At 37.6% G+C, this 23,649-nt stretch overlaps 1 protein-coding gene and 1 pseudogene across 3 annotated transcripts in view; both read left to right on the top strand.

The window, feature by feature from the left end:
• The first annotated feature begins 5,302 nt into the window (after window positions 1-5,302).
• Window positions 5,303-23,649, top strand: part of PRKCI (protein kinase C iota) — a 62,957-nt gene continuing 44,610 nt past the window's right edge. The window contains exons 1-3 of one of the 3 annotated variants that reach the window (XM_074367956.1): window positions 5,357-5,445; window positions 5,607-5,661; window positions 19,452-19,573. In XM_074367956.1, the coding sequence (XP_074224057.1) occupies window positions 19,459-19,573 (115 nt within the window). In that variant the 5' untranslated portion in view covers window positions 5,357-5,445; window positions 5,607-5,661; window positions 19,452-19,458. Of the gene's footprint in view, window positions 5,662-19,451; window positions 19,574-23,649 lie in introns of all 3 variants that reach the window. The other 2 variants (XM_074367965.1, XM_010952097.3) reach the window with 2 other exon arrangements.
• Window positions 20,318-21,047, top strand: LOC105066702 (heterogeneous nuclear ribonucleoprotein A3 pseudogene; annotated as a pseudogene).

The raw sequence follows: 23,649 nt of genomic DNA, 5'->3' as shown, positions 1-23,649 counted from the left end.
GAGAGGGCACAGGAGAAAGAAGGTGGAAAGGGAGTCACGGGTATTGTTTGCTATCTACGCCAGCTCCTTAAGGCTAATTAACAGAATAACCTCTCTCACTAACCTCAGCTGTCAGGACTCCAATTAGGAGTTTGGGTCATGGCTTCTGCTCTTGAGGGTTAAACAAAATAATTAATGTGATACTATTAAGACATGATAACACAGGTCCTGTGCCTACTATTTATTGTCTCATTCACCATTCTCCAACAGGTTATTTCTTTGCTCCACATTGGTACAAGCACTCTGATAATGACAAAATGAGAGAATGTTGGCCAAAAATATCTTAAATCCCTTAAGCTGGTGGATTTGAGCATTAATTAATTTTTTTCTATTAACGTCATTGCAGTGAGCCAAAAGGAAGTATAATTCTGCCCAGTACCAAATATTTATCTCCACAGGTCATAAAGTCCCTCCAAATGATCAGGACTTGCAGTTTAAACACTTTTCTCTCCTTTAAATGACATTATCACATGCTTTGTGAAACCACTGAAGAATGCTAGGTTAAGGGAGGCAGGCTTACTTAAAGCTGAAGGTATTAGTAAGCACCATTTTAAGTACAACAGAAAGAAAATGGGCTGTGGGAGGCTTGTTCACAATGTCGCATTGACTTCCCATTCTGTATCATACAATTCTCAGTTGAGAAACAGGCATCAAAGTTCGGGCAGCAGGATTTATCAGATGACATAAAGCACACGGCAAACAAATGTTCATATTTGATCCTGGCTGCAGGGTACACTGGTGAGGCTAGTTAAGACTGATAATAAACTTTTACCTATTCTGATTAGATATTTTCTTGTTAGAGCAGCTCAGTCTGTAGAAAGGAAACCAAATTTTCCCAAAGATCTGATTAATATGATGTCAGGTTCCTTTTAAACCCTTTTACAGAGTCCTGTTTACTTTAAAGTAAAGAGATGGCTCCATTGTTTCCAGCATTTTGTTACTAAAAATTGTACAATTTCTACTGTGCCCCGATCATCCTATAAGCTTAACTATTTGTGCCTTACATCTAGTTTAATTGCATCACACTGGCTTTAAAAATTAATGTCAGAGCATGTCCAGAATGGCAATATATGGGGTTCCCTGTATACTCTCCTCCATGAAACAACCATAACTGGTGAACACTGTAACTGAAAAATGACCATTGGATCGAACTGTGGGACAATTTTATGCTTCAGGGCATTGTCAAAAACACCAGATTTACTCCTAGCCACTTTCAAATATACAATACATAACTATAGTCACTATACTGTACACTACATCCCCAGGACTTATTTATATATGGAACTTTATATCTTGTACCACCTTCATCCATTTCTCCCACCCACCACCAGTGCTTCACCTCTGACAACCACCAATGTGTTCTCTGGATCTATGAGTTTAGTTTGGTTTGGTTTTTTAGATTCCAGATATGCAATTATGTGGCATTTGTCTTTCTATGTCTGACTTATTTCACTTGGCATAATGCCCACAAGGTCCATCCATGTTGTCTCAAATGGCAGGATTTTCCTTCTTTTTTATGGCTAGGTAATCTTCTATTGTTTATATATACGTGTGTGTGTGTGTATGTATGTATATACACACATATACATATATACACACATATACATATATATATACACACATATACATATATATAATGTGAGATTGTTTAGTCCTTTTTTCTGGGACTATTGAGCTATCATGTGGTTTTGTGCTTTATTCTATTGATACGAGTTTTTACATTAATTAATTTTTAGATGTAAGCTAACCTTGCATTCCTGGGAAAAATCCCTCTTGGTTATGACATATAATCCTTTTTCATATGTTGCTAGATTCAATTTGCTAATATTTTATTAAGAAATTATGAATCTATACTCATAAACATGGTTCCCTTTAGTTCTTTAAACATAATACCTGCTTTGAAGTCTTAGCAGCATGCTAAGTCCAACACATGTATCTTCTCAAAGACAGCTTCTGTGTGTGTGGGTCCCATTGCCCTTTTCTTTGTATGATTCCTAATTTTTTTATTGCAAACCTACATCTCCATTGTAGCAACTCCAAAGACTGATCCAGGCTTGATGGAGGGCTGTTTGTCCTTCTTGTTGCTTGCTTGTTTATTTGTGAGTTGGCCAGACTAGATCAATAGAGTCTATTTCCCCACTAATGTCTCTCCTCAGAGGGTGAAGCTTTGGCATACACATTGTCACCCTGACTCCTTGTCTTTCCCCTGGGCCGGGACCATAGTTTTAGTCAGGTTCTCTTTGTCTGTTTCCCTCATCTCTCTATCAAGCGTTTGGCTGGTTTGCCTTTATTGATATTACTCCCAGCTGTTAGCCTCTGCTAATTGGCAACTGACTGCTCCGATGTTTTTGACAATGCCTTGAAGCATAAAATTGTCCTGCAGTCCAATCCAATGGTCATTTTTTAGCTATAATGTTCACCAGACTTTTCAGCGGTGCTGGGACAACTGCATATCTACATGCAAAGAAATGAAAGTGGACCACTTATACTACACACAAAAATTAACTCAATATGGATCATAGACCCAGATCATAGATCATAAGAGTTTAACTATAAAATTCTTGAAGGAAACATAGTTGTAAATTTTCATGATTCTAGGTCAGGCAAAGTCTTCTTAAACACTAAAAGCATAAGGAACAATAACAAAATAGATACATTTGACTTCCTTAAAATTAAAAAGTTTTGCGCTGCAAATGATACCTCTAAGAAAATGAAGATAATGCACAGAAAAGGACAAAATATTTGCAATCATCTAACAAGGAACATATTTCCAGAATATTTAAAAATTCTTACAACTTAATGAGAAGAGACAGATCACCTAATTTTAAAACGGCCAAAGGATTTAAATTAATGTATCCAAAGGAAATATAGAAAGGGCAATGAAACATGAAAAGATGCTCAACATTGTTAGTCATTAATGAAAAGCAAATCAAAACTGCAATGAGATACCACTTTCACAACCACCAGGATTGTTATAATAAAGAAGATGGGTAATAGCAAGTGTTGGCAAGGATGTAAAGAAATTGGAACCCTAGTACACAGCTGGTACAAAAGTAAAATGGTATAGCCACTTTAGAAAACAGTTTGGCATTCCCTTAAGATGTTAAATACAGAATTATTGTCTGACCCAGCAATTCTACTCTTAGGTATATATCCAAAAGAATTAAAAACTTATTTCACACAAAAACTTACACATGAATGTTCATAGCAGCATTAGTATGGAATACCCATACAATGAAGTATTAGTCAGCCATATAGTAAATGAAGAACTATATACATATGATTCAACATGAATGAACCTTGAAAACATTATGCGAAAGAAGCCAGATACAAAAGGCTATGCAATATATAATTGCATTTATACGAAATGTCCAGAATAGGAAAATTCATAGCGTCAGAAAGCACACCAGTGGTTGACAGAGGCTAAGGAGAATGGGGAGTTACTGCTAAAGCATGCATAGTTTCTTTTGAGGGGATGAAAGTCTGGAATTAGATAGTAGTAATGATTGCATAACTGTGTGAATATACTAAAAACTATTGAATTGTACATTTTAAATGAATGAATTGTATGATATGTGAATTACACCTCAATAACACTATTAAAAAATTAAGGTCATGCTTTTCTTGGTAATCACAAGTAACAGCTTTCATCATTCAGAAAAAGGAAAGGTATTTATATGGTGGGATTGATGCAAATTATCAATATTTATAGATTCTTGTTGATGACAAAGTAAACAATAAGCCTCCTCTGAAAACAATGATAATCTTCAGAGCATGTTATGAGGCCAGCGATGAAGGATTTTTCAAACTGCTAAGGAATAAGAATTCAAAATGAAAAATTTTTCATACCTTACTTTATTTATTTATTTATTTATTTATTTATTTATTTAATTTATTATACCTTTACCTTTTTAAATTTTCATTTTCCATACAACATAAATTTCCTTTTCTAGAGCATTACATCATCTTTTAAATTTGTCACAAGCATACTAAAATTTCCATTAATCCAATTAACATTTCAGTCTCACTTTGGAAAGTTTATATTCCATAGCTAACTGATTCGTCTTTAACACGCTGATGCAGGTCCTGATGTTGCAAAAAACATCAGGACCAAGTTTTCAGCGGGGATTTTTATTAAGAACATAAAATCCAAGTTTGTGGCAGTTGAAGAACATCATACCAAGCTGTCACACATAACTCCGATGAGTCAATTCCCAAACCTATGTTATTATAATAAAGCAAGTTATTTCTTTGATTATTCCAACCCTTTAGCATGTGTTGGTAGAAGGACTCTCGGAAGGGCTGGATTCATGCTTTCTGTCTTTGCACTTTTTGATAGAGCCAAGACCAGTGAAACGCCAGAGACTACACTGCAAGGACGTTTTCTTTATAATCCTTAGTTAACCGATATTAACAAAAACAAATGCTAATGGATGGATGGATGGATGGATGGATGGATTGGCTAAATATTCATTGTGCCCTTGTTCCACGCAATGGTAATACAAAAGGACCAAGATATCGGGGCCGCGAAGGAAGAAAAGTCACTCTGTCATCGTATCTTCTAGTTGAGTTTCCTCCTTCATTACATTCATTATTACATGTGTTACACACATTATATTAAATTCTTTCCATGAAAGAGACTATGCTGAGCTTGTAACCAAATTCCTTTTCCCCAAAAGGGCACTGTATAATTGAGACGATTCACGCAATTGGAAGGGAGAATTCACCAGAGAACAAAGTGTAGATCGTGACGAAACCCAATCATTTCCAGTGCCCTCAGATGCCCAACCTGGATTTAGGAGTTCCACGCCTACGACTGCCGGAGCACAAGCCGAAGATCGACCTTCAGCGAGAAGGCGGGGCGCTCTGCGCGTAAGGAACCTCGAGTCCCAGAATCCCATGGGGACTCCAAATCCCAGAAACCCGCAGGGCGAACCTACTCCGGGTCCCAAGTCGGCTGACCGCGGGCGCGACCAAGTTAGGAAACTGGGGTGAGATGCCGCAGCATTAGTTCCCTACCATTTTCCTTGTAGGAAGAGGCTTTTACAGAACTAGACTTACCCGAATCTTCACATCCCCTCAGTCACAGTTTTCACGAAAGGTACCCTGTCGGCGTATCTGATGTGATGGTCAGCGTCCCCATCCTCTCTCCCCCTTACCTTTGCCCCCCGTAAGAATGGTTCAGCCGGGCATTGAGGTTCCTTGAGTTGGATCGATGGTTGCACCCGCCCTCCCCCGGAATGTGGGGCTTTGGAGCGAGCTAGGTGGGAGGGGCGGAGGCGGGAGGCGTGCTAGGCCCGGGCGGCGGTAGAGGCAGTGGCCGCCGCGGACGGTGGGAGGAGCCGCGCGGTTCCGGCTGCCCCGGCGAGGCGACCCTTGGGTCCGCGCCGCGGGCGGGGAGGACAGGTAGGCGAGCGGGCAGCCGCGGCTACGGGAGCGGCTCGGGCTGCGGAGTCCCGGACCGCGCCTGGCGCGCCCCCCGCACCCTCGGCCTCCGGCGTTGAGGCGGGGGTGTAAGGAGATGCCGACCCAGAGAGACAGCAGTACCATGTCTCACCCAATCGCAGGCGGCGGCAGCGGGGACCATTCTCACCAGGTCCGGGTGAAAGCCTACTACCGCGGGTGAGTATCGTGGGGTAGGGGTGACGGTGGGAGGGCGGGGGAAGGCCGGCTCCACTTGGCCTGGAGGAGGGGCCGGTGAGAGGCTGGAGATGTGGGAGAGTTGATCAGGGCGGGCAACTCCGGGGACTCGGGATGGGGGACCGAGTGGTTGGGGGAGGAGCATGGAGCGCTGGATTGGGGCACCCCCAAGGTGTAGTGCTGGGCGTCGGGGAGTCGCGCAGCTGAGGGTCCAGAGTAGGGTCCGAGGGAGGAGCCTTCGAGAAGAGTAGGTTCACCTGGTGAGTTCGAGAGCCTCGCCTGCTAAGAGATTTACAAGAGCTTTACGTCTCTTTAAGCCTGGATGTGTTTGGGGTTGAGAATTGATTCTGAGTGATGCCTTAGTTAACTAAATTTACTGTGGATTTAGAAGACAGGAATGCTTCCGTTTGATGACCCTTTTGATTACCAGCAGGCCTAAAGCCTCTGGCTCTCTAAGTCAGGTTTATCTTTATCTCATAGAAGAGTTCGCGACGTGTATCTGGACTGTGGTCAGGCTGACAGTATGTTAGCCATAGGAATTATTATTTAAGTGAACTTGATGCCTTTTCAGGGATATACGTTAGGTCTCGCCAAGATTAGGTTACACATGTAGTGTAAATTAAAAATTGTGAACGCTTCTTTGTCAGCGTTGCTTCAAGGACTGTCTCATAGGTTGAGGTATTGCGGGAAGAGGACGAGCCTAGGCAGTTTTTAAATCTGTGATCTTTACTCATATTATTACCTAAGTTATAACTACTGTGGTTACCAGAAATAATCCAGTCCTAAAATCGTTAGGTCATATTCTGTAATCAGTGATTTGAAGTGTCCCTCTTCTCTTGAATTCCTGTGGTTTGAAATTTCTTTGAGATAATTACATTTTGGAGCATTAGAAAGGTGAAATGTTAGTGAGCATAAAGGTTTGAAACTAAGAGTTAACAGAAAACCTGACCACTTGGCCTGTCTGCTTGTCCAAGCAGAAGTAAGTTCCTTTAAAAAAAACTCAAGCACTAGGAGGTTGAAACTGCAATGCATACTTTTACATTCCTGAGAGGATCAGTGAAGATACCAAACTTTCAAAATGCCTCTCTTGTTTTGATTTCAAAGCAAATAGAAACCCCTAAATGTTTTATTGATTTGATATAAAGATTTACTAGTTTGGTTGCTGCCGTGAAGTCTCTGACCTCTCTGTTCATTAGCTTGACTGTATTCAGGAGTAGTTCAGAGGAGTTATTTCAGATAGTAGCAGTGTTTTTACTTAAATTGATCACAGAGGTCTTGATTTTAAAACAAGAGCTATGATATGTACTTAGCACTGTGGGGAAAAAAGCTTTGCTTCCTATTACCTTACCTTTAATTTGACAGATGAGATATTTCACTTTAAAACCCATTGTATTTTAGAAAGTTGACTGTGACTTGTTAGGTGCAGAGGATGAAATATAGTACATTTTCCTTTTTTAAAATGGTATCTGATTATTGACAGTTTAGAAAGCTAGATTAAAAAATGAATATACGCACATGGTAGGAGAGTGCAAATTGTACAGAAGTATAAAATAAAAAGTGTTCCCCATCCAGTCTTCCCAACCTCCAGAGGTAACTACTGTTGGCAGTGTATTTCCAGTTCTTCTGGAGGTTACCTTTATTACTTTAAAAGTTATACTTCTGTTTTCTGATTTATCAACTTTAAGTGATATTTATTGATTCCTTCATCTGAAAGATGAGAAATTGGGTGCACATTCATTTTGCTTCCTCACCACCTGATGCCTCTCAATTTTTGATTGTTAAACCATTTTTTTAGTTCTCTGGTTTACCTTTCTGACTTTAAATAATATAAATTCTTGATTTTTAAAATTTAGTTTCCAATAATTCCAACTATGAAACATCAAGAAACTAGTGCTTCCTTTTTTCCCCCACTTTTATTAGTTTGACAAATGTAAATAGACCTAGTTAATAAATTAAAATCACTGTGAGTGTCTCCTTTGGAAAGAAATTGAAACTTTAGAATATAGATATATTTTCTTGGCTTATTCCTCCAATTATTTTTGAAAAGGGAGGGTAGGGACTTAATAAACCTATTAGTGCTTGACTGAAATGTTTCTAAGACATCCAAGTTAACCTTTATTTTGGTTTCTAAAAACCTATGAATTCTGCTAAGGAATGAATCAACCCTTTGCTCTTCAGTGCTTTCATCCAATGAAAACTTTCTAGTAGTGCCTTCATTGCAAGCTTCATTTAAAGACAACATCAGCACTCTCTAAACTGTACCAATTTCTGTCCTCTGAAATTAGGTCTGTTAAGATTGTATGTTTATTAACAATAGTCTCAACTGATGGTATGATGTACACAGTCAGCTGCTCATTACTACAGATGAAACTAAAATGAGTCACCAATGAGGATAGTTAAACAGGTTGGCTAACTAGAATACCTGCCTGATTTTAAAGTAGAAAATTCTTCCTTTACTATCAGGAAATATAAAGGACAGTCTACATTTGAAAAAGTTTTTTTTTTCCTTCCGTTCAGCTGAATGGCCATTATCAGAGAGCTTTACCCTTATCCCCTTCTAACAATACTTCTTTCCAGTGAATATTGAAATCTTGGAATAGTCAGGATTTTTTAGTGAATAAATTGCCATCTCCTTTCCATGATGGGTTTAGTGTTCTCATTCTGTTAAATTTGTTCTTTGTGCAAATGTGATGTCTCCCAAGATATAACAGATTATTCAATTAGACTTCTAGTCTTTACGCAGAAGATTAATAGCACTGAGAATCTGATTTTATTGGAGACCACCTAAGAGTGCCTGTCTCCTGGCCTGTACTCCTCTTTCCTCACCACGGGAGCTTGTCAATGAGTGGCCTGCTTTCCTTCAATCATTACCTAGTGGTGTTAGTTTGGAGGAGGAGAAACAGGTTTTGTGGGTTAGTGATAGATTGCCATTGTGTTGCTATCCTTATATGAAGTTACTTGATATTATGGGATAGAATTTAACAAGGAAATCTCTGAACTGCTCATTTCTTTACAGTCTATAAACGTATGGGAAATTTTGCAAAAAACTTGTGAAAGTACTTCTTAATCCACTGCTGTTGAGCCGTTACGACAATCCAGAGGATTCTTTCTGTGCATGTGTACAAATCGGAAGAGATGAACGCCTGGCATATGTGGAAATGTATAGCTGGTTCAGTGATGAAGTATGCAGGGTTTTTATCACTGCAAACAAGTCTTGGCAAGACTTGTTTTTAAAAGTATTGCAAAATAATTTTAGCGATACACTTGAGTAATGGTTCTGAGGAAATAAAAATAATATATTCAGTTGAGAGTTGGGGTAGTGTTATTGGTCCTGGAGCTTCTGGAGTAGGGCACCTAACCACAGGGCAGCTGAGCTGTAGCTTTACCAGCCAGAGACAAAGGACATGGTGGCCTGGCGCCAAAACCAAAACAGCCCTCTCAGAAGTTCGGATTAGATAATATGGAGATAAATTGCTTATTAGCAGTGAGGACTGAAGCTGAAGAGTTTAGGGAGAGGCAAGTGAGGCCAGGACCGCCCATGTGCAAACTAAAGGGCTAAGGAAACGGAGGAGAAAAAGGCAGCTCTTTCCTGAAAAAATTTTCCTAGATGGCTTTCAAGTACAGCTCCCAAACCTCTTTTTAAGGTAACTTGAGTGTCTTTTTTTTAATGGTTGAAATGAGCCTAGTTAAAACATGAATTATAAAAATTCCAGTCTTATTTAGGATCTCACATTTTACCAAAGCGTGTTTAAATTCAGATTAATAAATGTTGTTGAATACCTACTATAAGCCAGGCACATGGTGCTAAGGGTAGGCGCAGAGGATGCTAAGCTGGAGAGTACAAGGCTCTGCTTGTGAAGAACTAAGAGATTTGTTGGAGGAGAAACTTAGAAGAGTTAATAAAAGTGTGTGTGTGTATGTAAGGTATGTGCAAGAGTGGCTATTGGGGAGGAGTTTGGGGTGAGGGAAGCCCTCCTAGATGGTGAAAAGTTTGAGCCTTTTAAAGGATAAGTAGGTTTGTCTGGTGGATTATAATGTTGGGTGGGAGGTCATTCCAAGCATTGCACAACTGCAGGGTATGTTTGGGGAATTAAGATCAGTTTAGTTGTCAGTCCCATAGTCATTCCTCACTAGGACGTAAAACGCAAAGTGGCCACTGATGAAAAGTGAGCTAAAAAGAGGGATCACAGGCACTAGATCATGAAGACGCCAGAATATTATAGTTCGTGCTTCAGACTTTTTTACATAGGTGAAGATTTTAAGTAAGGAGGATGCATGATTAGATTAATTAGCGATGGATGGAGATGAATTAGCGATCGATGAGACTAATCTGGAGGCTTTGGAAGTAGTCCAGGTGAAAAATTCTGAGGAGTTGGAAAAGAGGGTATGGATTCAGTGACGATTTTAGGGTGTAGAATCAATATGAATTTGAGATGGGTTGCCTGTGGGGAAGAGGGAAGGGGTCTGACAACTCACAGACTTATTATTTGGAGAGAGATTAGGGAGTACAGAAGGAAGAGATTTACGAGAAAAGGTAATTACTTACCTGGAACAGGTAACCGAGTTTTGAGTTCAAGGTGCTTTGGGAACATCCAGGTGGAAATGCCCAGAATTAGCTGAACAATTGCTCCCTGTGCGCCTGCTCTGTGTCCTCAGCACTTGTGCAGGCCAGCTAACCTGTGTGGGAATGTGGCCGAGAATGATGATAGAAACAAAAATGCCACCAGTGGCCAAATACAGATCTCAAAGACAAGGCACTAAAAGTGAATTTTAAAAATACAGAAATACATAAAGCAGAAAGTTCCCTCTGTAGCCTCTCACCCCCACTTCTGGAGGGTAGCCGTAATAACCCCGTTAACAGTTTGGGATATTCTATAGTGTATCAATATATCTTTAAGCATATGCACAGACACACCCTTTTATTTCTCCAGTAAATGTGTTTGTGTTTCTATACATGTTTCTGTAACTAGAGTTTTTTCATTCATGGTCATTTTTCCATGTCAGGATAGACAGATTAGGAGATAGATACATATAGGTAGGTAGAATGATCCACCTCTTTCTTTATAATTGGTACATAGTGTCCCATAGTGTTGTTATACAATAATTTAATCTTTTTTCTGATTGATGAACTTTCATTAAATCACTACTTCAAATCATGTTGAAAGAACATCCTTATATTTAGTATATACTCTTGCAAACATGGTCAGATATGCCTGTTATAAACCTTGATATTGTTCTCCAAAAACTTATCAATTTACATTGCCAACAACAGTGTAGGAAGGAAGCATTTTCCTTATGCTTCCATTGCATGTTTATTGGTCTTTTACATGTTTGCAAAAAAGATTAGCAAAAAATGCTAACTTTTTTTTTTTACACAGTATTCAGAGGTAGATATCATTATCTCCATTTTGTGGATGATAACATTGAGGCTTAGTGAAACCAGAATACAAAACTGAGTTTTACCCTTCAGAGAAATTTCTCTTTTCTCATATTGATGGGGCTTTTTAAGATTACTTTTTTCTTTATTGTCAGATTCATAACTGTGAAAGTTTTTCTTTTTGAGTCAATTTTCTATTTCCTTGATTATTAAAATATGAAAGTTGCTTTATGGCTTTTTTATAATTAACAATTAATTTGAGAGGTGATAGTTTGAGATTGTATGCCTATCCTGTTTCCTTAAAACCCAGTGATTTTACCATCTGTGGTAAATCTTATTACATTGGTGATCACAAATAAAGCTTTTTTTTCTGATTATACCATATTTAACTTAGGAGAAATGTTTGCATTGAGACAGCAGAAGGACTGAATATGGTTCTTTTTCAGGTTTATTTTTAAAAGCAGTCCTAAGGAAAAACTTTAGATTCAGTATTTTAGAACATAGGAACATAATGAATGCTTAAAACAGTGTGACTTCTGAAGCCCAACAGCAAAATTAAAAATGCTTTTTTTTTTCTTTTTCTAAAATTCAGTTAAAACTATGTCTAAATTTGCCATTTTGGGTATCATTGTGGTGAAGCAGACTGTATTCTGTCGAAGACCAGTGGTTAAGATAATTTATACCAACACTGATGTTAAAACCAGGAAAAAAAAACTTCCATGCATAATTTGTTTTGTACCTTTAGAAGTAATATCTCTATTTTGCAGCTTATTTTTAGCTTTGGTACTATAATAAGGATCTGGAGATTGTGGGATGTGTGAACATGGTGCTTTCCCAATTACTTAGAGAAATGTTTATAAAAAACTCCCTTAAATGTTTTAGTTCCTGGAACTTAAGGAGTGGCAGTTGAGAAAGCATGAGTTCTTTTTGAGTCTCTTTAAGATGTACTTAAGATTTTTTTAAGGATTACACAGATTTTTTTAAATATTTGTATGTTCTGATAAATATTTCAACAGCTCTCGAAAAATAAGATTTCTGATAAATCCCTGTTGTTTACAGACATGCTTACATATGTATCAATTTCAACTACCTGTGGACCTTAAAAAGGAAGTCATATTTTGATGATATCTGATCATACTAATTTTTTGCCTCTTGCATTCAAAAAAGATAATATCACACTTGTTCTTTGCCAGAAAAATTCGGAGCCTTTCCTTCTCTTCTGATTTTATTCTAAAATATATACTCCCAACCCTCACCTCCTCATACTAGTAGTCTTGAGGGTATTTTGAAAGAAAAATTTATTTAAGACAAGCAGGCTCCCTTTTAATGTCACTAGAAGAAGGAACTATTTTATAATTTTCTTTTTAAAAAATAAAAATTTTACATATTTAAATCAATTTTATTTACTACCGTCATTTAAAATTTGTTTTATATTGTATTTATATTTTGTTAAAAAGCAAAATTTATCGTAAGATCATACCTTTACATGGTGGTAGAAAAACTAATAGTAATCTATACCATTCAGAAGGGTTTAAGTACACAGTACATCTTCTTTCTGTCTTTAGTCTTCCCCAATCCCACCACCTAGAACTACTGTTACAATGTTGTTTTCCTTTATTATATCTGCTGATCAATATGAAAGATGAGGAATTTAGCACTTCTTCATTGCCTCCTCTCCTGACTATTTTTAGTTTTTCTTGTTACATTTATAACTTAAATGATACCTTCTCCTGCTTTTCTTTTTTAATTGTGGTAAAAAATTTAAATTGACCATCTTAACCTTTTTTTTCTTTTTCTTTTTTTTTTTTTTTTTTTGAGGGAAGGTAATTAGGTTTAGTTATTTATTTTTTGGAGGACGTACTGGGGATTGAAGCCAGGACCTTGTGCATGCTAAGCATGCGCTCTACCACTTAAGCTATACCTTCCCCCCGTTAACCATTTTTAAGTGTACAATTCAATAGTGCTAACTATATTCACTATGTTATATGACCAATCTCCAGAACTTTTTCATTTTGCAAAACTGAAGCTCTATACTGACAACGCTCTTATTCCACCTCCCCCCCCAGCAACTACTGTTCTGTTTTCTGTTTCTATGAATTTGACTACTCTAGATACTTCATATAAATGGAGTCATACGGGATTTGTCTTTTTGTGACTGGCCTATTTCACTTAGCATAATGTCTTCAAGGTTCATCCATATTGTAGCATGTGTTAGAATTTCCTTTCTTTTTAATGCTGAATAATACTTCTTTGTGTTTATATATCACATTTTATTTATCTGTTCATCTGTCAGTGGACACTTGGGTTGCTTCCACCTTTTGGCTATTGTGAATAATGCTGCTATGAATGTAGGTGTACAAATATCTATTGGATTCCCTGCTTTCAATTCTTCTGAGTATATATACACCTAGAAGTGGAATTGCTGGATCATATGGAAATTCTATTTTTAACTTTCTGAGGAACTTTCATACAGTTTTCTATAGCTGCCACACCATTTCAGATTCCTACCAACAGTGCACAAGGTGCCTATTGCTCCATATCCTTGAAAACATTTGTTGTTCTGGGTTTTTTTTGGTAGTAGGCATCCTAATGGATGTGAGGTGATGTTTCGTTAACGTTTTGATCTGCATTTCTCTAATGATTAGTGTTAGTGAACATTTTTTCTAGAGCTTGTTGGCCATTTGTTCATCCTCTTTGGAGAAATGTCTGTTTAGGTTCTTTGCCCATTTTTTAATTTGGGTTATTTTTTTTTCTTGTTCCCTGCTTTTATTTTTAAATATTAGTTTTAGATAAGAGTGTTGACTCCGCTGGGAAAGAGACATTTTTGAATTTATACTTCCTTTCACTTTCTCTACATCTTGATTTTTCTTGGTAATTTTTACATTGTAAAGTTTTATAACACTGTTCTTTTAACTCATAAATTTTTCTTTAAAGCAAATTTAAAAAACACTTGTAATAAATGCTTATGTATGTGTCATGTCCTTGAAAAGCCAAGAGGTATGATTAGATGGTTAAAGAACGAGAAGTAATCTTGTGTCAATAAAATTTCTCTCTTTTAAGAGTTTCTCTTAACTTTGGTTTTGGGGGCTGGTATGTTTTCTGTCAATTTTATACCATCTGTTTTCAGTCATTTAGGATTTTCTCATACTTTCTGGTCTACTGCTGGTCCCTTTTTTGTTTTATAAGACTTTGATAAATTTGTTGTTTCAGTTTTCTGTCATTTTAGTGGGCCCTTAGGATGAAAGGATATAGATTTGTGTTCCCTCCACCATATTAAACCAGAAGCATCTGTAGGTTGTTTTTAGAAGGTTGTATTATTTTTATTGTTCTAATAAGGTTTCACGTCTATTTAAAGTGTTGTAGGATACATGTTTTAAAATTTATTCAACACATATGGAGTGTGATATATGCTCAGTACTATTCTGAGTACTATAAATATTAATTCACTTAATCCATTAACGCCTTATAACACCATAGGAAATATTATTATTCCCATTTTGTAGGTAAGGAAATTGAGCCACAGAGAAGTAACTCACCTAAGTGATAGAGCCTGGATTCAGACCCAGGCATACTGGCTTTAGCTCTCATGGTCTTAACCATTATTCTGTGGCTGTCTAATATATGTCATTACTCCTTTGTGAAAAGCTTTTTATGCTTACATTTTCTCACGCTTTCTTTAGAGTCCATTCACTCAACAATTATTAATTGAACATTTACTGTGGGCCAGATGCTGCTTCAGATACTGGTGATAACAGCAATGAGCAAAACAAAATGCCTGCTCTCATGAATTTTACATTTAGCTGGGGGAGACAGACTGTAAAATATGTATAATTTATACATGCCAGCAATTTATTTTCTCTGAAGAATAAAAAAAAATTAACTAGCTTCATGTGCTATAGAGTAAACTGATTTAGTCTCTGAAACAAGGATTACAGTTTTCATTAGCCAATCTCTTGAAAGTAAGATTGACTGTTTTTATGCATTATGTTTTTGTCAGATAGTATCATCTGATAATAGCTATGCTTTGGGTGGATGCTCCTGTGGAAAGTGATATCTCAGATTAGCATGCAGGACGTTTTTTCAGGAGTGCTCTTGGGATTGATGATTATGGAAGAGACGGGAAGGGAAGGAAGCAGGCTTAGGTAGAAAAAAATCCAGATGCTGTGAAGTCTCAACAGAAACCTCAGTTGACCCTCCAGGGAATTCTGAAGATGAGTTGACACTTGAGAGCCTTTCTGAGTCACATCTAGGACCTTTGTACCCACCTTGAATCAGTCATTGGGGTTTGACCATAAGGGAGGAGTCATATCTCTGAAAGAGGCTGACGGCTGGGGTTGTCTACTGGTAGCACTCCCAGGAGCTAGTGTAATAAATGATCCATTGCTAATGGGGGATTCTGGAGGTGAGGGAGGGGAGGTTAGAGCACAGCATGCACCACGTGTCATTAGGAGACGTGGATTTGAATATATATTCTGTTTCCTAACTGTGAGACTCCAGCAAATATTCATTTGTGCTGTGCTTTTAAAATCTGTAAAATAGGATTAATTTGTCTAGTTTGACAGTTCTTGTGAAGATCGTATAAGATAAAAACTTAGTTCAAATATCTGAAACACACTGAATATTCCATACATGTTTATAGGCTAAGGAAACATAAACAGTGATATTTTCTTGTCAAAAGTGCACTTTCTAGAAGATGAGTTTCTCCTAGAAAATACTTCTTCCACATTCAGTTAAGTAGTATTTGAGTCCCTATTATGTTATGTGAATGTATTAAAAAGGCCAAGAATTTTTGTCTTTCAGTTGTTTATAATTTAATTGAGGATGTGTGTATATAATTAGTTGAAAACAAAAGATGGACATAAGATACATGTTGGACAAGCATAGTGTGGGTGAAAAAGGTTTGATGGGGGTTGATGTTGAATAGCCAATTAAAGAGAGATCCCCACCTCCCTCTGTAAACTGAGCCTTAAACTGAGGAACTCAGGAACATAATGCATACAAACAGTCAATCTTACTTTTAAGATTAAAACTTGGATCACCAAGGTCTTATGTGTGGGGGTTGTGAGTAAACCAGATGTCTGTAACAGAGTCAGTGTCAGGAATGGCAAGGATCAGATTGAGAACAGAAAGTGGAACCAGTTTATCAAGAGTCTTAAATACTACACAGAGAGCTGGGATTACAGATTTAGGAGACCCTTATATAGAGATAATAGTTAAAACATTGAATGTGAATTAACTTTCAGAAAGAGAGAGACATAGAATGAATATGAGAGAGGGCATGAAGAGTGTCTTGTGATTGAAGTGTTCAGAATAGTAGAAAGGGAGCCAGGGAAGCATATTGTCATGAAAGCCAAGGAAGAATGCCTCTAAGAGGCAGGGACAGAAAACCATGAGATGCTCAGAAAGAGAATGATTATCAAGAAAAAGCTATTCAGTTTCTATGTTTGACTTACTACTTCTATAAGGTCACTAAAGATTGCAGTTTTAACATTTTTGCAGATGACTAAAAATTTTAATCCCTTATTTCTTACTCTGTGTTCTAGGTTCCAACTATGCACGTCTGTTCACACAGTTCCTTTTTTTTTTCTTCAACAAATATTTATCGAATGCCCATTCTCTGCTAGACACTATATTGGCCACTAGGAATATAATGAACAAAACAAAATTCCTACTTTCAAGTTTACATTCTAGCTGGGGTAGACAGTGGACTAGTAACATTGGTTTAACTGTCCAGGTAGAAGAGGTAGTCGGAGAGGCAGCTGGGGCAGTTCACACAGGGCCTTGTAGACCCTGCTAGGGACTTTGGATTTTATTCTGCATGAGAGGGGGGAAAGGCATTTGAAGAGTTTAAAACAAAGGAAAGTCATAGTGCTTATTGAAAAAACACACACAGAGGAAAAACATGAACTACATTAATTTTTGTAAAACCCTTACGACAGACTCTGGCACGTAGAAATCACTATACGTTAAATTAGAGTCATTCAGTCTATTTGACTTACGTTTGCAAGGATGACTGTGGCTGGCTACTATGTATTAGATTAGATCACAGGGAGCCTTCTCATGGCTCCTTAAAGAAAACCCCAGACCTCTGCTCTAAAATATTTTGTTGCATTTTTAAATCTTGTGGTGAATAGCTGCTATGTGGATTAATTTTATTTAAAAACTGTGGCTTATTTAACAGTAAAATAAATATAAATACACATTTATGTCTATTTCTTCCATTTTGGGGGTGTCTACCTTAAAATATGAATCCTATTTTAAAACCAATTTTGGCAAATCGCAGTTCATTTGGAAAAAAATGAAAATGAAGGCATGAAATCAAAAAATCATTCCATACAAAGAATGATTGACAGTCTCATGGGTGTTTAATCTGTGGAAGTCAGGGCTGAGGAAAAGGACATGACTGATCTTTGTCAAATTTTTGAATGGCCATCTCTTGGATGAAAGTAGAAGGGTAGGGGAGATGGAGCACTAGGGATTGGAATAGATTTCAATTAAATGTAATACAGAAGCTTATCAACAATGGAATTATTTGTGGATTGTAATGCCTCACAAAAGAGCAAGCTTGTGATAACTAACATTAAAGCAAAAGTGAGACTGCTGTCTGTTAGAACAGTTAGGGTGGGCTTCCTGAATGAAGAGGGGAGATTGAATAAGGTTTTTCTTTCCTTTTTGAGCAAAGGTAGATTTATTTAGAGAAATACATACTGCATAGAGTATAGGCTGTTTCAGAAGGCGAGAGAAAGGCCACAAAGTGTGGGGGTTGGGTGTTCAGGTTAAAGTAAAAGTAGATACACACTCCATAGACAGACTGTGGGCAGTCTCCAAAGATGAGGGAGTGAGAGAGGGGGCCATGAGGCAGTGTTGCCAGTTTTTATGGGGTCAAGTAGCTTCACATGCAAACATGGGGGAGGACCATTCCAACTACCCCGAGGAAAGGGCTGGGATTCCCAGGAATTGGGCCACCACCCACTCTTTGACCTTTTATGGTCAGCCTTGAAGCTGTCATGGCGCCTGTGGCAGTGTCATTTACTATGTTAATATTACAATGGGCATATAATGAAGCTCAAGGTCTATTGGAAGTCAAATCTCCCGCCATCTTGAACCTCAAGGCCTACTGAGAGTTGAATCTTCGATCATTTTGGTGTTAATTGCTGTGTCATTCCTTGAATGACTGTGCCCTGCCCCCTTGCCTCCTGTCTCATCCCCCCTCAGAGATTTTACTCCCATAATCTTATGGGGGTGCAGAGGGGTGTGATGGTCCGTCATCTGAAACTACTTCAGGGCTGGGTAGGGGCGTTGACCCTGCCTATCAGGGAGTGAAAAATCTCTGAATGCCTAATCTAGGGTTCCCAGGGGCAGGACAGCCTTTTGTTTTTGCGTCAGAGGGTGGTATGGGCTGGAATCCTCGCACAGCCGTCTTCTGATGTGAGACTGTTGTAACCCACTGTTTCCTTAGACCTCTGATGAGTCTTCTTAAAGATGAAGCACCTTTGTAACAGCAGTTCAACTGTCTATAACGACTAAAGATTTAAAAGGCCTGGTTAAACACCAACCAGGTTGCCAATTACTTGCCACGTGGTCTTAATTTAGATGTCCAAGTGGTCTCCTTGGTGGATCTTCTCGAGTCTGAAGAGAGAGAGCGATAGGGGAGAGAATGAGAAAAGATCGAGGAGAGAAAAGCCTTCGGCTCGGTGGGCTTCTTCACGGCTAGAGAGCTGGCCTCAGCGTCAGCCGCCACCTAAAGGGCTACTTGAATCTCCCCAAGAGAGGGCAGCTGTAGCCCAATAGGTGGATCGAGATTATGCCCTTTGAGCCCCATCTCTTTAATTAAACGCCCCATGCCAGAGAGGTGATACAGGAAAAACGAATGTGGGGCGTGAGGAGGGCTGTGTCCCAGGTCTTGGTTAAGCCCCTGGGACGTGCCCCGCCAAGTGTGGATCCTTGGCTTCGCGCAGGAAAGAATTCAAGAGCGAGCCACAGTTGAGTAAAGGTAGATTTATTTAGAGAGATGCATACTATATAGAGTGTAGGCTGTTTCAAAATGTGAGAGAAAGGCCACAAGATGTCGGGGCTGGGTGCTCCGGTTTAAAATAAAAGTAGATACACACTCCATAGACAGAATGCGGGCTGTTTCCAAAGATGAGGGAGTAAGAGAGGCAGCCTTAATAAGGTTTCTCATAAATTCATTATTTTTATTTTTAAGCATTATTTAACGTTGATATTTTATTTTTTGCCTTACAGAGATAGTTTACTGTAAGCAACACATGTTGATGCATACACAAAGTAGCGCAAGTCCATCAGATTGTCAGGCATCTACAGATTACAGACCTTAGGTATTATAGAGCCTTATATTAGTTTTAGTCACTAACTTAAAACTCCTTTTCTTTTTCAGAGATATCATGATAACTCATTTTGAACCTTCAATCTCCTTTGAGGGCCTTTGCAATGAGGTTCGAGACATGTGTTCTTTTGACAATGAACAGCTTTTCACCATGAAGTGGATAGATGAGGAAGGTGAGTGGTAAAGAGAGGACTGCCTATATTAACTTTTGATTTAAGATACTATTATGTCATTTTGTTTTTAAAATATAGTAGAAGTCCTAATTAATTTAAGGAGGGAAAGAAATTTATTGCCATTCTTATGTAGTGTTTAAAAGAGGACCAAAGAGAACAACTTTGCTCTTTTTACCCTCAAATAGAGTGAAATTAACACGACTTTTTTCCAGCAGTAAGGTAAACATCCTATCAAATAGCGTTACATTTTAGTTTAATTTTGAATATGTGTTGTCTTTTATTTTAGGAGCTTACTTTCAATAATTTGACAGTATTTTTCACTGGAAAATACTTTAAAGGAAAGTTCTTTAAAGAAAATATTTTTAGTATAAAAATGTGACAACCATTGTCTTAAAGGTAGTGGCAGAATCATAATACCTTAGTGACTTGGATGCAGAAAACATTTATTGAATATCTATGTGCTGAGGATAGATATCTTCTAGCCTCAAATTCATAGTTTCATAAGGAGACAGACATGTGAATAAGAAATTTGACAGTTGAACCTTGGGATACAAAAGAACAGCATCCACATATGCCTGAAATACCTGCAAAGTTGAACTAAACTTGTAACAAAGAGTGAAAGTTTTTGAAGTGGAATAGGTGAGGGGAAAACCATTTACAAGGAAGAAGATGATGTAAAAAGGCACAGAGGTATGAAGAATATGGTGTGTAAGGACTGGAGCAGTAATTCATGGAATCTAAAGTATGAGGAGGCTTCTTCCTCTCAGTTCCATGTTGAACTCGAGTTGGAAGAGGTGAGTCTGGTCTTAAAAGGGAGGTAACGCTACCACCCCTTTGCTGCCAGCCTGCTGCCAGAGGGAGGAGGGCCACGTCCAAAGGAACCAGAGCAATTGAGAAAACTTAATTAGTGGTCTGATCTCTGCAACTACAGATGATAGTTTAAAAGAACATTTTGAGGAATGGGGCACACTTCCAGATTGTGTGGTGATGAGAAACCCCCAAACAAAACGTTCCAGAACCTTTAGTTTTGTGACTTCTCTCTTGTTAAGAGGAGGATGCAGCGGTGAGTGCTGGACCACACGAGGTTGGTGGGTGTGTGGTGGAACCAAAGAGAGTTGTTTCTAGACAGGATTCTGGAAAGCCTGCTGCTCTTTCTGAAAGTGAAGGAAATTTCGTTGTGAATATTAAAGAAGATGCAGTAGAATATAATTTGAGGGACTATGAAAAGTATGGCAAAATCGCAGCCATATTGAAGACAGTTATTGAAGACAGAGTGGAAAAAAGAGAGGATTTGCTTTTGTAACTTTTGATGATCGCGATACAGTTGATAAAATTGTTGTTCAGAAATACCACACTGTTAATGGGCATAATTGTGAAAAAGGCTTTTTCTAAACAAGAAATGCTGTCTGCTGGTTTGCAAAGAGGTCCTGGAGGTGGATCTGGCAACTTTTATGGGTTGTGGTGGAAACTTTAGGGGTGGTGGAAGTTTTTTGTGTTTAACCTGTTAACCAGAAGCAGTGAGGGCCTAGTGCTAATTATCCTTTTTAAAAGACAACTTTTCCCAAAGAATAATTAAAATATTAGTCAATTACTATTCAAATCAGATGCTGATTGCTCATAAGGGCTATTATTGCTACCAAGGATTTGTTAAACTTGAGATTGGATGTTAATTTACTTTAAAAAAAAGTTTGTGGGACAGATGCTTAAAATAAAACTAATTTTTAAAATTAGTTAAAAAATTAAGTATGGAGAGTGGTGAGGAGCTTGGGCTAGATTCTTGCTACTCAAAATTTCATCTTTGGAACTTAATAGAAAAGGGGGCTCTCAGGCCCCATCACAGACTACTGAAACAGAATCTGCATTTTTACAGGATCTGCAGGTGAGTTGCATGACTATTAAAGTTTGAGAAGCATAGGACTAAGTCCCAGAAGGCTTTGCAAACCACATTATACTTAATTTTATATGATGGAATGTCATTTAGGTATAGTTAAAAGATACCCTAGGTATAATACTTCTGTATAATGGTTTTCTATTAATTGTAATACCAATGGAATTTCATTTTAAGGAAATGTCATAACATTTAGCTCAATACTTGGGGCCATTTCTGTGTTCCCTGATATGAAGAACCTTGGAAAGATATTCCAGCTTCAAGCTCTTGGTGAACTCAAACCCATTTCCATTTTTAAAGACATTTTAAAAAGTTCATCTAAGGTAATCCATGTTCATTATTTGGGGGAAAAATAATAGAGATGATTATGAAATTTAAAAAGAAGTCTTCTGTTTGCTCTTTCTCCTTTCTCCGTCTCCAATTCTAGTCCTAAAGGAGGAAACCACTGGTAACAGCTTAATATATATAATCCTTCTACATATATTCCGTACATATACAGTCTTGTTTCTGTACATTATAAGCATACTTGTTTTCACAAAGAAAGAACTGTATATCATATATAAACCATCAAGCAATATTTTCCTTTTACCTTGTGTATTGGACATTTTTTCATTTCAATGTACATCAATTTATATCATTACTTTTTATGATTTATTTAATCCCTTATTGATAGGCATTTGGAGTTTCCTTTTTTTTTTTTTTTTTGCTACTATAAGCAGTATATAATGAACAGTTTTATATATAATTTTGTTCTATCATGTGGGACTCTCTGTGCAGCAAATGTGCAGAATATGCACATGTTAAATTTTAGTAGCTAGTGATAATTTGCTATCTAAGAAAGTTAAACCAGTTTATGGCACAGCTACGTTGAATGGGAGCATCCCTTCACTCTGGCCCTCACCAGCCTCAGATATTATGTGTCCTTGATGTTTTTTGGAATCTAATAAAGTGAAATGCTAGCTTTGTATTTTAAATTTTGTACTATTTTAAGAGTAAGACTGAGTATCTTCATCTATTCCAACAACTTTTGACCTACTCTGTCACAGGTTTGTTTAATTATTATTAATTAAAAGTGGTGTGGATATTTCACAGTATGTCTTCAGCCTGAAAATGAGACTATATAATTTAACACAGTGCATGGAATATAGTTAGCATTGATTAACTGATTCTTATCATGAGCCAATGTTATTCTCATTTTAATCCTGTCCTGATGATTTCATGTCATTTGTTTACCTCTTAAGGATTTTTTCATCCAGTGGTTTTCAGACTGTTAGTGCACATAGGAATCATTAGAGAGTGCATTTTGTTAAAAGAAATTGGTTTAGAGACAAGCCATTAAACTTTTTTATAGTACCATTATCCTCTGTATTGTCTTTGCCTGGAGAGTTCTGTTCCCACATTGTCACATGGCTGTCTCTTTCTTGTCATTCAGGTCTTAACTCAAATGTCATGTTCTCCAGTATTCACTTTGTATCGTATTTGTATGGTAGGATGTGAACTCCATGAGAGCCGGCATCTTGTCTTTTCTGTGGAGTTCTGGTACCTGGAGCAATACTCAATATTGGTATGTTCAAAAGATACTTGTGCATTGTACCAAAGGGTGGTAACAAGCCTTTCCACAGTTCGTTTTATGTCGGTTATTAAAAATTTAAGCATTGGGAATTGCAGTTTATTCTTTTTTTTCTTAACCTAATACTTTATTTTAATTAACAGATTCACATAGTAAATTAATTTAATTCTCTGGTGAAACAGTCTTATCCGTTTATAGTGCAACTCATAGCTCCTTCTCTCTAAGTAGCTGTTAAGTGTCCTAATTTTTCTGGGGAAAACTATAAAGCTGTAGCCTTTGCCTCATTCACGTAAAAAGGTGAAACTTTTCATTAAGGTCCGTTGATTCCCACGGGATCCCTCTTCCCGTGTTAATTCTGATACCAGTCTGTTCTTAATGTTAGGCATACAGAGCCAGTAGTAATTATTTTTAAGTTCCTTGCAATTATTTTTCAGTTGTAATTTTTCATCCTTATTTTTAGTCACGTAGGCATTAGGGCATGCTTATATGGAGGAGAAATTTTCTCTTGGGATCAGTGGAAGACAGGACTATAATTTGATTTCTCTGATTTATGAGAAAGAAACGTTCTAGAAGCTAAACATTTAATTGTAGGATTTTATATTAGAGCAAATAAAAATC

Source organism: Camelus bactrianus, chromosome 1 (genome assembly GCF_048773025.1).
Source record: "Camelus bactrianus isolate YW-2024 breed Bactrian camel chromosome 1, ASM4877302v1, whole genome shotgun sequence".
Lineage (NCBI taxonomy): Eukaryota > Metazoa > Chordata > Mammalia > Artiodactyla > Camelidae > Camelus > Camelus bactrianus.
The sequence above is the reverse complement of the archived record's forward strand: the minus strand, read 5'-3'. Positions and strand labels throughout refer to the sequence as shown.